The sequence below is a fragment of the Apiospora marii genome (genome assembly GCF_038362585.1).
Source record: "Apiospora marii strain CBS 49790 chromosome Unknown utg000002l_segment0_segment0, whole genome shotgun sequence".
Classification (NCBI taxonomy): Eukaryota; Fungi; Ascomycota; class Sordariomycetes; order Amphisphaeriales; family Apiosporaceae; genus Apiospora; species Apiospora marii.
This window is the reverse complement of record NW_027117373.1, coordinates 2,782,579-2,795,655: the sequence shown is the minus strand read 5'-3', so window position 1 is coordinate 2,795,655 and position 13,077 is coordinate 2,782,579. Positions and strand designations below refer to the sequence as shown.

The following is a 13,077-nucleotide window of genomic DNA, read 5'->3' as shown; positions in this document are numbered from 1 at the left end:
CGCTCCTTCGCACATTGGACAGGGAAGTGCAGGGGGCCGTTACCGGTTGCTGGGGTCCAGACCAGTGGCGACAAACAGATAACCAACAAACGACTATATACTATAGGGGTAGCATGTAATATCAGATCAAATCCGCCTAGCCAATATCACCAGCCATTGTGGGTTAGGCAAATACTTCATGGGTTATACTGCTACCTCACACCGTTCAGAACCATATTGTCACTGTAGCATTCGAATATTCCTGGAATCCTTTTTCTGCATGGGATTGGTGGTATTTCATCGAATCGTCCTCTTGTCCCAGGGATTGAGTGCTTGACCAGACTCGTCTGCCTTGTATGTGGTGCATGTGTTTTCTGCTTTGATACATTGTATTCACCGCTTCTGGACCCATGCTACCAAGATCTGGGTTGACTTGTACCTGGAGCAGATCGGTGTTGTTTCGTTCAGGGGTACAGGTAGGGGGTGAAGCCGGGAGCAAACGTTGTTGGCACCAACAGCAACGTTGCGCCCACCGGCCAAGTGAGCCAGGTTTACCTGAATATAACCGAAAAATCAGAAGTACGTATACATCGCCCTTGAGAAACATTCGGCAAAGATGATAAACGTACTCTTCACGCAGCGTGTAGGTAACAAAAGCTGACCTAGCCTTGGTCAGGGTGTTGAACATACCTACCGCCCAGGATAATATGGCATCTCTGGAGGCATTGTTCATCCCTTTCCCGTCACTTAAGTGGTAGTAGTTGGGTTGAATACAGTTGCTGTTGGATGTCATCCAGGCCATCTGTGACTACCTCCTTACGTGTTCAGGGGCCCACTGAGAGCAACGAAGATTTGTAAGATGAAACGGGAATGAGAAGGGACAAGATATATGTCATCCGTAGTCGCTACGACAGATATTGATCAGTCGTCATGTCTTGGGAAAAACTTGAGATTTTATTGTTGCTAGGGACAGTGGACGTCTTGAATATGTACTCGTATACAGTTTGTACGAGTAGGCAAGATGCACACAGTTCCAAAGGCATAGTATAGATAATCTAAGTATTAAACACTATATGACATAAGAGATTATGAAATCGGATCTATACATAATGGTAGAGGTATCTTTCGCCAACCTAATTCCACCCAACAAAACAGGAGCGCACTTCTCTTGACGCCAGTCGCCATCTATGCAGTTCTGGTTTTCAGTTTGGCCCAACACCGAGTTGACCCCAAGATAACAAGATAAATAAACCAAATCTCAAAAGAAAAGAGAGAAAAAAGAAAAAGAAAAAAGACATGGTCATGTATCCAAAATCCTGAGCCCTTCAGCAAGCACCCGTCAGCATGGTGACTGTGCACGCTTCCGCGCCTCTTCCTCTTCCGCAGCCTGCTCGCGATCCATGCGCCGCGCCCTCCATTTAGGACCAAAGAACCATTCGACCAGCAACATGGGCGTCATCAGCGCCGTGATGAGACCAAACACCAGAAAGGCGGGACCGTTGCCGAGGCCGTCAATGGCGTGCTGGACGACGGCGACGCCGCTGGCGCCCAAGAGGCAGCGCACGAGGTTGTTGACGGCCGTCGCGCTCGCCGCGGCCTTGGGGTACATGTCGAGCATGATGGTCGTGTTGGCCGCCAGGGCCGACATGGCGCAGAACGAGGTGATGAAGTGGAGCACCAAGACCACCGCCAGGTTCTTCATCGCGATGGAGTAGCCGTACAGGCAGATGGTCACAATGAAGAAGGGGGTGATGACGCAGGTGCTCAGCAGGCGCGCGTGCTCCAGGGGGAAATCCTTTGGCAGTTTTCCCTTCAGGGTAACCCCGTCGGCGATGCCGTGCGTGCGCCGGTACTCGGCTTCGTAGTGCGCGTACAGCTTGTCCAGCACTTTCCCGGTGGCCAAGGATCCCATCACGATACCTCCGCCGTTGGCCAGGAACGCGGCAGCTACCTGTATCTGGCTCAGGCCAAAGTCATCTTTGAGCATCGCCGTGGCAGAGGCTGTCACCATCGAATGGATAGTGTAGGGAGCAGCTCCGAAAAACAGGACGAGGAGAACATCTTTTTCACGCAGCATCTTGACAGGCTCCAATACAAGCTTGTAGATGCTGATGGGCTTCATTTCCGGACGCGAACTGTTGTCATCGACGTAGGGTTGGCCTTTTACCGAGTACCAAAGGGGTTTGTGAATGCCGGTGAGTCGGACACTACCGTCGCCAGCGATGGAGTGTAGCGTCTCTGGCAAGAGCACTATGATGGCGAGCAACGTGATGGAGCCCATGATCAAGAGCGTCCAGAAGATAGAATGCCATCGGAAATACTGGGTGAGGAGAGCACCAAAGACAGGACCCAATGCTTGGCCGAGCTGCCGCACTACATCGGTGTTAGGCTGTAGATCATCCAACGTGCGCAATAGGGAAATACTTACTACCGCTGAAGATGCCGATCCAGCCGCCAATCTCAGCTCGCGAGGTTATATCAGCTATCGCACCGGAGCCTATAGACAGGTGGTTAGCGTCTGTGTCCCTGTCCGTATGGAGGTTTGCCCGTGATGCTGCGTACAAATGGATATCGTGGCAGCGCTTCCTATGGCCTGGACTGCGCGCCATCCCATCAGACTAGCATAGCTATCTGCCATGGCTAGACCGATATTTGCCACAAGAAAGACGACGAAGGTGCCAATTAAAGTGACTCTCCGCCCTCTGGCGTCGGCAAGGGGCGCCCAAAAGCTGGGAGCGATGCCTTGCATGTACATGAAAATCGTGATGGTCAAGTGCACCTTATCTAAGCCGACATTGAGATCCTTGGCAACAAGTTAGCACTAGATTCACTGCTTTCGTTTTGGGCGATAAATGTGACGGGCGTACAGTTGCAATATCTTTCGTCGATGGAAAATAGATACTGCTGGCCAGTGGGGAGAACATGGCAGCAGCGGAAAGCAGACCGACCATCCACCTCTTGCGGGTATTGCTGAAGCGATGGGGACCAAGCTTCGGAGCATCGCCGTCCGCCTCTCGTTCCGTTGGTGTCGGCGCTCTTTTCTCCATGTCCTCGGAACTCGACTCGTTGGCTTCGCCGAGTGTGGTCGAAGACCTACTCGTCTCGATCTGAGGGATCTGGGGCGAGGGCAAGGGCGAAGACGTTGGCTCAGACTGGGGATCCATGGGCCGGTCATTGGGTAGCCGGTCGGTGCTACTGGCGTTGCCTTGTGATTTTGAGCCCATTGTAGACAGACTACACTCTATGTAGTTGTACAGAATGAATGTTGGTAAGAGAAATGTAAAGAAGGATGGGAAATTAAGCACGGCGTGTGAAGTAGAAACGGCTGCAATTTCATGTCGTAGACAGTGTCTTCTTGACCCATGGATATCTACTTTATGCTCTACCTGGATAACTAGGACCAAGGTACACGCGTCGCCACCTTTTGAGCTGTATGACGAGGAAGCGTGGGCCTGCAAAGATTATGTGCTCCGTTTCGCTTGGCGATCATGGAGGGCTGGGTAAGAGCAATACTTTATCGAAAAGGCTGTGCTGGATGTTCATGGTGAAACACACCGGGCAAGGCACCATGCCCAGGTGGCCGGAGGGCTTGCATATCCCGCCTCCTAGACCTGGTGGCATCTGACGTCTGACTCGTTGATAGAAAGATGCGTATCAATTTGTCTCTGCTACATTGAGTTTTGAGCCCTCGGTGGCTCAATTCTCGGCGGGCAGCTTGAGAAAACCTGCGCAGTGAAGTGCGGTCCTCTGGCATGTACGTACTTCTCGCCTGCTGCTCGGAGCCGCCAGAAGATTGGGACACCTTACGCGGCAGCTGCAGTATTTGAAACCGGCGCGATATTCTCGATGGGATCCGATTCATGTGATAACTTTGACCGTCCTTATCTTGGTTGTGGCAGTATTCTCCTTTTACCCGCCGACGGAGTTAAACAAATACTGGAAACATGAGGTCTTCGCGAACAGATGCAGTGGATGTTACATGTTTCGTGAAACAAGTCTGAGAGGAGGAAAAACAGAAAAGTTTTGATTCAAATCCAAGGCGTAGCCGCACGTTAACCTTAATCAGGACCGGCCTACTCCGAGTGGCTCTTCGACCAGCCGTAGCAGGCGATCTGGAGATCCCGTCTAGCACGGACGAACTGACCGAAAGATGGGATAGCCATACCAACAGGGAAGTTGTCTGCAGCTAGCTACAAAAGCCGAAACGGTTTGGGTTTGAAGCGCACCAGAATCGGAACAGCTCTCTCCCTCATGACTTTTTCATCCGAACTGCTATCGTTTTGGTTTGCCCTGTGGAAAAAACCAGCGGGTCAGCCATAGAGAAACATCAGGTAACAGGGGACTTTGAAACTTTGCCATGTTTGTGGTACTCCATACTAGCGACTTGGAGCGCGATATCATCGTTGATTATCGTTGGAGGGATATCGCGGGAGTTGTCCCCGAGTCCTGTCAGGGACGGCCAGCTGGAAGACGATAAACAGACGGATAAAAGACGAGAAAGAGTTGAGAAAGCAGCCATAACCGCTTGCTTACGCGGCCTTTGGTCCACCAATGTACCTGCTCGCCATTCTTAAAAAAGCCACACCGAAGACGTGCCGGTCGCCCGTTCCGCCGCCATTCTGGGGTCTAGCTCCATGCCACTCATTGATAGAGTTTCCCATGTACGTTGCCCAACTACATACATTACTTCCACCGACGTGTAGCTCGAAACCCCGTCTCACCGAAACAGATATCGCAAAATTCATCTCCTGGCGCCCGGCAAACACTTGCGGCATAGACCATTCTCCGTTGAATCATTCTTGACAATGTCACAATAACGGACCATCGGATACCCATTTGACGTTGACTTGCTGATTACACGGCTTCCATTCGGTTATGCTTGAAATAACTACAATGGCTGGTACGGTCGTCGCATCGACGCTGGCGACAGCATGCAGCCTTTTGCACCCCCATGACTCGAATCGATCTCGGATTCTGGAATTGCCCACTCCTCCCTCGAGATTCTGTCTCTTCACCGAGCGGATCTGCCACTCATCTCTCAGTGCAGACCTGCCATCTCATAGAAGACATTGGTCGGGTCGTACGGATACTTGTTGATGACGCTGTCGCCCGCGTACGACATGAGCGTCGACTCGCAGATGGGGTCGCGGCCGGCCTTGGTCAGGCTCGAGACCTTGCCCTTGTCGTAGTTGACCCTGACCTGGCTGCGGGAGCGGATTGACTGATCGCCGTCGAAGTAGTTGGACGGCACGAACTTGATCCCCGCAATAGCCGCCGTCATCACGGTGTTGGGCAAATCCCCGGAATGCGGGATGTGGCTGGCGTTGGGGTCTTAGCATGGTTCTTCTCTTCTCTTGGGAGGGGAAAGGGCGGAAAACTTACTGCATCCCAAGGTTCACCCAGAGAACTATGTCCTCCTGCTCCAACGACTCGCCGTCAAAGAACTTAGCGAAGTCAACTGGAGGTTCTCGTGTGTCTTGGTTTCCGTACGGATGCGTGGCGCGTGGTTCCGTGTCCTTGGCACGCGAGATGGACACGTCGTATCTAGGAGGTTGAGGTTAGATTGAGTTGTCTGTCTTTCGTATTGAACCAAGTGGCTGGATCTTGTGACAGGGGGTCGAATCAAGAAGATTCAGGACTTACTCCGCGAAGTGTGCTGTGTTCCGCATGACGGTGGAGTTGATAATAGACAGATGAGAGCCCGGGGTGCTGGGAAGGACGCGCCAGCCCCGGTACTCCCCCCACTGGTTCTTCTCGTCCTTGTTGACGACGACGACCTGGCCCTGGCCGTTGGGCGCCCAGTTGAAGCGCCCCTCATCTTCGTTTGCAATGTACGTGCGCTCGAGCTCCATGGTGTTGACGACCTCGCCGTCGGACCAGGGGTACGTCCGGGAGATGGGCTTGTTCTTGACGAGCTGCACCGTGTTGGCGGTACCGAGGACGTCGAGGTCGGCCTTGAAGTTGAGCACGTGGTCGTGCATGGCGCCGTTGAGCCCCCCGTGGATCTTGTACCCGAATCCGCTGTTCTGCGCCTCGAACGCGCCCGAGATATACCCCGAGGCCCGCACGTCGACGGCGACGGACCCGTCGAGCGCGAAGGTGTACGAAAAGGTGTAATCATAATTTCCCACCGTGGCAACGGCGCGCACGATGAAGCCGACGTTCTTGGACACTGTGACCCAGCCGTTGGTCGTGTGGCGCTGGATGGGCCCGTCGCCGTCAAACTCGAACAGGCAGACGCTGTCGGTGTGCGTGTGCGTCTGCTCGCGCGCGTAGTAGCTCGTGTTCAGATAGGTTGCGTACTGCGGGCAGTCGTAGCCCTTGACGAGCTCGTACGTGTTGGTGCCGAAGCCGTAGTAGCTGTCGAGGTAGGCGATGTGCGATGACCAGGGGTCGCTGCCGGCATAGTGGGCCAACGCCTCCTGCAGGCCCAACTCGTACATTACGCGCTCGCCCTTGAACTTGATATCGTAGAAGGCAAGTCCCGTGTCCCGTGTGAAGCCCAGGTAGAAGCTGAAGTCCATCCACTCGACGTACTGCCGCTCTACGTCGACTTTGTGGCGCGGAGGACCGGCGGCAACGGCCATGGGCGGAGGGGTGTCGTCTCCGGGGTACGGGTCGCCCTGACGCTCTGTCCAGGCCCATTGCCCGTCGGGTTCCCGGCCGATCTTCTCAAAGCCGGGGCTGAAGTAGGCGGTGCGGAAATCCTCTGTGGTCTCGTAGAAACGACCATTGTAGTACCAGCCCTCGAGCTTCCACTTACTGGGGTCGCGCCCGGTGACATCTGATTTCATGTACAAACCGGCGCTCATGATGCTTCCGGTGTCGAACAGGCTGCTCGGCATCCGGGCAACGCCGTACCAGCGCTTCACGGTGCCGTCCTCCCCTTGCCATACGGGGTCGGTGGAGCCGAGTCTCAACGTGTCGTTCTCGTATCCGCTCAACGTGCCGCCCCACAGATCCATCGCAATGTCCTCAATGGAGCGGCCTATGGGGTGCAGCCATGCCGCCTGAGCAGCCGGGCCATCCGCGTCCAGGTTGCGGATCTTGCCCTCGGTTTTGCGGGTAAACGGGAACTCCAGAGGGAGATAGTTGGCCGTGGCGTTGTCGAGCGGCAGGGGACCGACTAAGATATCCTGATAGGTAGGCGTCTCAGAGGCACGGTTGCTGAGCAGCACGTGGGCGTAGCGCTCGGGGGCCGGGGCGGACCCGTCCAGATAGGGCAAGACGTCGGTCTTGTTTGGCATCATGGCCTCCACGAGGATGATGCTGTTCTGCCAAACACCATCAATGCCGCTCACGGTGGGGGCCGTCAGGTTGAGCTCGGACTGCTGGACAAGCCACTCGATGACGGCGGCCGTTTCGGAGCTCGAGATGGGGGCCCACACATTCTCCTTAGGCGCCGTTGCGGCAGGAGCCACGGATGAGCATTGGGGCGATGTTTGGTTGACTGCGGACTGCCTGCTCGTGAGTCTCCTGTTCTCCAGCCAGGACCCAGCTAGTCGAGAAGCAGAGACAGTGCAATGCTGGCCCAGCAGGGCAGCGTAAAGGAACTTGGGTAGCATCTGGTCTAGGAGGCGAGGCAGCGCTCAGCTCAGAGAATGGCAGTGACCTGGCCAAACGGAGGATTGCACACCCCATTATGCTGACATCCACGGGTACTTATACACTCGGAAGTGTCAACTGTAAGATCCGATTGTCGGCCCTCTCTCCTCTCGCAATCTAATCTGGAATCCCGCATCGAATATATTGCAGCCCCCTGTAGAGATGCAAAGCGCCACCCATATTGCGCTTGCGGATAACTGCAGAATACGGTAGGTGTTATGGCCAGCCTAGTGTTTGTTGCACAGCATCAGGCCGCGTTCGGGAGAATCGGGGCCTGACCCGAAAGGTGAAGATCATCCCGGCACAATATGGCAGAACCTATGGGGAAGGGACAATCAGCGGGGCGCTCGGTTCCACTTCCTGATAACGGAGGAGTCCGCAGGATGGGGGGAGAATAGGATGCTCCCGCATATACTGCCCACATTGGCCGGAGGTTGGTCCGTGGGTTCCTATAACATTGTGGCAGCCCCACGACCATACTCAGTTAATGATTAAAACCAAATTGCGCATTTGCAGTTTATGATGAGTAAGCATCGTTCAAATACACTTGCGCGATCATTCATGACTTGTTGCACTGCTTGTGTACTTTGTCGGCACAATGATGGAGCCTTGCATGAGCAGCAAGCATATGCCGAAATCGTTATCTGGCGCATCACGAAAGAGGGTATATGAGTTGATGATAATTTATCTAACATGGTGTTAATGCCAAGACCCAGTCCTACGGCTGCCGCTGATTGCCGGCCCGAGATGCGCTCGCATCTCCTGCTGGGCTAGCGCCGTAGGGGGACGCGATAAGGAGAGCCGGGGGGTCATTGGGGTAACTTGGTGCCCTTCTCCTACTGACGGAAAGACCTGCCAAACGAGGGCAACGGGTGCCTAAAAGCTACAGGAAAGTATCGAGCTAGATATAGGAAACACCAATGTGGGATCGTTGTCGCCTGAATCCACCAATTCGTTGACGATTGAGAACATACTGCAGAGTAGAGCATGCCTCGACTTTGATCGTCAGCCTAAGGTAGCCATCTCGATAACTTGAAGCCAGACCTATCTTTGGAAGAGACAAACCATTGTCTCTGGGGCACCAGATAGGTTTATAATCATGATTCGGCAGGGTAGGGCCTCGTAAGCGGGCGACTTTGTGCGATTGCGTATAATTCATCAAGGCGACAGATCCGATATGTTTGCAGGGTTATGCACTCCACAACAGAATAGCCATAACCATAGGGTATTCTGTCAACACTACAAATAATTCCGTGCAGCAATGGCAGGTCAGCCATGGGGACAACAATTACGAAGGCGGCTGAGATCAAAGGTTTCAAGTAGGTGGGATAGATTCCAATACTTCTGCTCAGGAGATAGACGCACGGAGGTAAACCAGTGTAGTTTGGGGCAATCTTGCTTGGTTCAAGGAGACTGACTGATGTAGGGACGAACTTAACAACGTACCTAGACCTCTTTGGCGGCTGCCTGGGTTCATGAACGATTGGGGAGGTAGATTATTGGAACAGAAGATAGGACTCCGTGTTATTCATGCATGTGTTGAAACCATCCTGACCACGTCCAGGCAATGTTATATTTCATTGTCGTACGTAAAGTGACCAGTGGCATTGGTGATGGAAACATAACGTGACCATGAGACGCCCTGTGAGCAGATTCGCCGCAAATAGATAACTGATGCCAAGAGATACTCACGCCAATGAAGTGTTTCCAAAAACGCTATAAAAGCGAAGGGTAAAACAGCCGCACAGACTGGCGCCAGACGCCTCCTTAAACACCGCAAAGGTTATCTGGACGACAACCTCCAGCCCACTGTCGTCCTATATAGGTGAAACCTGCACGGCATCCAAAGTAAAAAGCATGTTTCCATACGATTGGCGAACACGCACCAAGCGCCAGCCCCAAACACCATCGGCCAAACAGTCCGTATTTGCGTCTGGATCACGAACCTAATAAGGAGGGTAGATGAGGGATAAATGTATAAGAAGCTTCGAGCCACTTGATTCAAGTTATATGTAATTCTCTGTGAACTTGTCTGTACTCCTCCCGCCTCTTCCTGCCTTTCCTGCCACCATCCTTTAGTTAGCTGTTGACAGCATCTGCGGCTCGCCTTATTCGTTTGCATCCACGTTCATTCTTGCAGATTCCAAGAGGAAAAGAACAAAAGGAAAGGGGTAAAAATAGCAACAACCAGTATCTGTCATCAGTATGCATTGCTTCGCCATCTTCGTCTCCTCGGCGCTGGTCGCCTTCAGCTTCGCTGCCCCAATGCCGCAGGCTGCTACTGCAGCGTAAGTAAACCCCCTGATCAAGGACCGCGCTAGTTTTGATCTGCTCTACTAACTGCGCGAACAGAGGAGGCGCAGGTGGACTCGCTGGCGGCGCCATCGACACGGCTGGTAGTCTGCTGGACGGGCAAGTTCACCCCCTTCCCCCATCAATACGGTATTGATACACAGCTAAATACAGGAACTGCTTGATAGTGCTGTCGGGACCGTTGGCAACGCTCTGGACGGAGTGGCAGGGGTAGCGGGCAACTTGGTTGACGGCGTAGGTGGTAAGTTCTCTACGGCCTCGCTTCAGCATTGCGTTTCTGTATGAACCCGCTAACGAAACGGCAAATGTCTGCAGGTGTCGCTACCGGTGCTGTAGGCGCAGTCGGCGACGTAGCCAATGGGGCCGTCGGAGCCGTCGGGGATGTCGCCAACGGAGCTGTTGGGGCCGTAGGTGGAGTTGCGAACGGTAAGCATCACTAACCTCTTAATCGCGGATAATGCCCTGAGTTGATGCTTCCTGGATGAGTGTAAACGAAAGAGCTGACCCGAACTCTCGAAATAGGAGTCGCTGGGGCCTAACTGGCGCCCAAACAGGATGTCTAAAGGATGGTGCCTGTGCCGTCCATGCTGATGGCGGATATACGGAGACTGGCAGAGTAGAGAGAAGCAATGCGCTACTGCGAGTCGCAGCAGCCGCAAAGAACAGTAGCTCATATCAGCCCTCCAATGCTTAGAACCAGTGACATATGTGACCAGAAATCCGCCCATCCGCCCGTTCATCGATTCCATGGGCTTTCATACCCATTCAGACTATGAGCGCCAGCTCCTGCAAGTGTCCAAGCCTATGGTGACAATTTGATGCATACGAGATTACCTCATCACATGTCAAAAGTCCGGTTGCTTAAAATCAGTTATTAGATACTACAAGTTTATGTATAGTATGGAGTTGCGACTTTCCGCGCAGTCTGGGTAGCGCCACACAGGAAATGGGTATCATGAGTGTAAATACGAGAGTGGAGGACCCGAAACTTCCAGATAGAATAGTGCCATATGCACGACATATTCTATTATATAAAAAACCCCTAACAATTGGCCCCCTAGCTCCTAAAATGCACAATAAAGAAAAGATGACAGCTTCGCAAAGCCGACGCGACAAACATCAATCAGTGCGCAACGAGTTCGGAACCTAGGTGGAATTGGTTGAGCGCCTCCAGATCATGATGGCCGCAACAGCTGCACATGCCGTGGCACCCATGGCAATGTACAGGCCGGATCTGTCCGGGGGCGGTTCTTCGTTCTTGGGAAACGCAGTACTGGGGTTGGTCGCAGCCTCTGCAAGAGCAACGAACAGCTCACTGATGCTGCTCCATGTCACACTGACATGCAGTGGCGTACTCATCATGAGGCCCGAAGTGTATTGATCCGGTTGTACCTCGCTTCGCTGTGTTGTCTTGTCCTTGTCTGCTTTCAGTGCAGTGTAGATAGCCGGCAGCTCGTCCAGTTGTGGGAATCGTTTTCGCAGATCCACAATATGCGAGAATGAATCCGGGTCAGAAGAGTCGTAAGCGTAGCATATCAGGTCACATGTGTCGAGCTTAGCCTGGTTTTCGAGGATGGCCGGCTCAAGCTCGCCCAATTCCTCTAGTATCAGGTAGCACTGCTTGCCACCGTGGAGTTCGACGCTGTTCACAGCGCGGCGTGGCTTGATGGTAGGATGGTATAAGCCATCGAATGGCCGATTGAGGAACGCGTTCAGCAGTGAAGATTTGCCAGCTCCTCCTGCACCGATAATGTAGCATTGAACAACGGCTCTTTCAACACGACCAGGCCGGTTCCTACGCTTGCGCGGTTTCGTAATCTTCAAGGCCGAGGTCAATGGTTCTTTCGAATTCGGCGGCTCAAACCCCAGATAGGCCAGGTACTGCAAGGATGTTTTGGGCTCTAGGAAGGTAGTCATACTCCATTGCGCGAGCCAGCCTTGCAGAGTGATGTGACCAGCTTCGTTCCGAACAGTCGTCGACGGAAACGACGAGTCGGCCCATGACTGTGGCAGCCCCGGCGTCGGCGCAAACAAGGCCGCCAGCTCCTGGTCATTTAGGCCGCCATCGTTATCCTTGTCAAACAGCAGGAACAAATCCACAAAGAAGCGGTAGCCGGCCGGGCTCAGCTCGGCCGAGGAATACTCCGGCACCTCAAACTTGGGCTGTATGAAGCTATCTTCCAGGCTCAAACTGTCTGTGTAGTGGTATTTCCTGAGGATGATCCATATAGTCTCATGGCGACCCTTTTCCGCATACATCTTGTTGAGTTGCAGAAAACCTTTCATGTCAACGCCTTTCTCGGTATTGGATGCAGGAACCGCTTTGGAGATGGATAGCTTAATATTTTCGAGATCCTCGCTAGTGAGGGGCTTGTCGAAGCATTTCGCCTGGAAGTTGTGCAGCTCTTGGTCGTTCAGGAATCCGTCCTGGTCCTTGTCGCAAAGGTAGAATATTCTCCTGAGAGCGTTCACACAGGCTGGTTTTAACTTGCCCTCCTTGTGGTCGTAAAGAGGGGCGATGGGATGTGTAACGGCTTTCTGGCACAGAAAGAACGTTTCGTTGACATTGTTGTGTTCCCGTGCGCTTGCCCGAATACACGAGTCGATTTCTCGGAACTCATTCATAACAGGCAGCATCTCCTCCTCGACGATCTGCGGGGTGGTGCTATCGTTGGTAAGGTCGCTTTTGTTGGCACACAGCACGACGGGGACGTTAACGCCGAGAGATCGGAAGTAGGGCATCCAGAAGAGGGCCACGCGTTCATAGCTGTAGTGGTCGCTATAGACTAGCAGTATGACATTGGACTTGCGAATCTCCTTTCGAAGTGTGGTTCGGTCCTGAGGCCGGGCCGATGTGTCGACAATGGTTGTGGTGACATTTTCGGGGGTGGTGATGCTCGGCGGGATCGTGATCTGGGGAAGGACGGACTGTATCTTGTTGCTCACGAAGACGTCTCTAACGAGCGAGGCAATCAAACTTGACTTGCCGGTACCTTCATCGCCGCATACACAGACGCGCACTTTCTTCTTGGTTAGCACCATCGGGGTCTGGAGTTACAGCAGGGCATGGACGGGAAAGGTCAGGACAGGGATGCAAAGGAATTGGAGATATACCGGTGGCCATGGCTCGATGGGGGAAAGACCTAGGAGGGAAATCGATTGCTTCACGATGATGCCATC

At 53.4% G+C, this 13,077-nt stretch overlaps 4 protein-coding genes across 4 annotated transcripts; 1 reads left to right on the top strand and 3 right to left on the bottom strand.

Moving 5' to 3' along the window:
- Nucleotides 1–1,318: 1,318 nt before the first annotated feature.
- On the bottom strand, nucleotides 1,319–3,203 carry PG985_002563 (MFS general substrate transporter; the record flags this gene model as incomplete). Its single annotated transcript, XM_066822332.1, has 4 exons — nucleotides 1,319–2,352; nucleotides 2,408–2,476; nucleotides 2,542–2,782; nucleotides 2,847–3,203. 4 exons carry the CDS (start codon nucleotides 3,201–3,203, stop codon nucleotides 1,319–1,321), a joined length of 1,701 nt encoding a protein of 566 aa, XP_066689764.1.
- A 1,814-nt stretch (nucleotides 3,204–5,017) lies between these two features.
- On the bottom strand, nucleotides 5,018–7,544 carry PG985_002562 (Primary amine oxidase lung isozyme; the record flags this gene model as incomplete). The annotated part of the gene is made up of 3 exons (XM_066822331.1): nucleotides 5,018–5,297; nucleotides 5,362–5,523; nucleotides 5,623–7,544. The coding sequence occupies 3 exons, from the start codon at nucleotides 7,542–7,544 to the stop codon at nucleotides 5,018–5,020; spliced, it is 2,364 nt and encodes a 787-aa protein (XP_066689763.1).
- A 2,245-nt stretch (nucleotides 7,545–9,789) lies between these two features.
- On the top strand, nucleotides 9,790–10,591 carry PG985_002561 (uncharacterized protein; the record flags this gene model as incomplete). Its single annotated transcript, XM_066822330.1, has 5 exons — nucleotides 9,790–9,872; nucleotides 9,937–10,026; nucleotides 10,065–10,138; nucleotides 10,213–10,323; nucleotides 10,452–10,591. 5 exons carry the CDS (start codon nucleotides 9,790–9,792, stop codon nucleotides 10,589–10,591), a joined length of 498 nt encoding a protein of 165 aa, XP_066689762.1.
- A 452-nt stretch (nucleotides 10,592–11,043) lies between these two features.
- PG985_002560 (Mitochondrial Rho GTPase 1) lies at nucleotides 11,044–12,939 on the bottom strand (the record flags this gene model as incomplete). Its single annotated transcript, XM_066822329.1, has 1 exon — nucleotides 11,044–12,939. The coding sequence occupies one exon, from the start codon at nucleotides 12,937–12,939 to the stop codon at nucleotides 11,044–11,046; it is 1,896 nt and encodes a 631-aa protein (XP_066689761.1).
- Nucleotides 12,940–13,077: the final 138 nt, after the last annotated feature.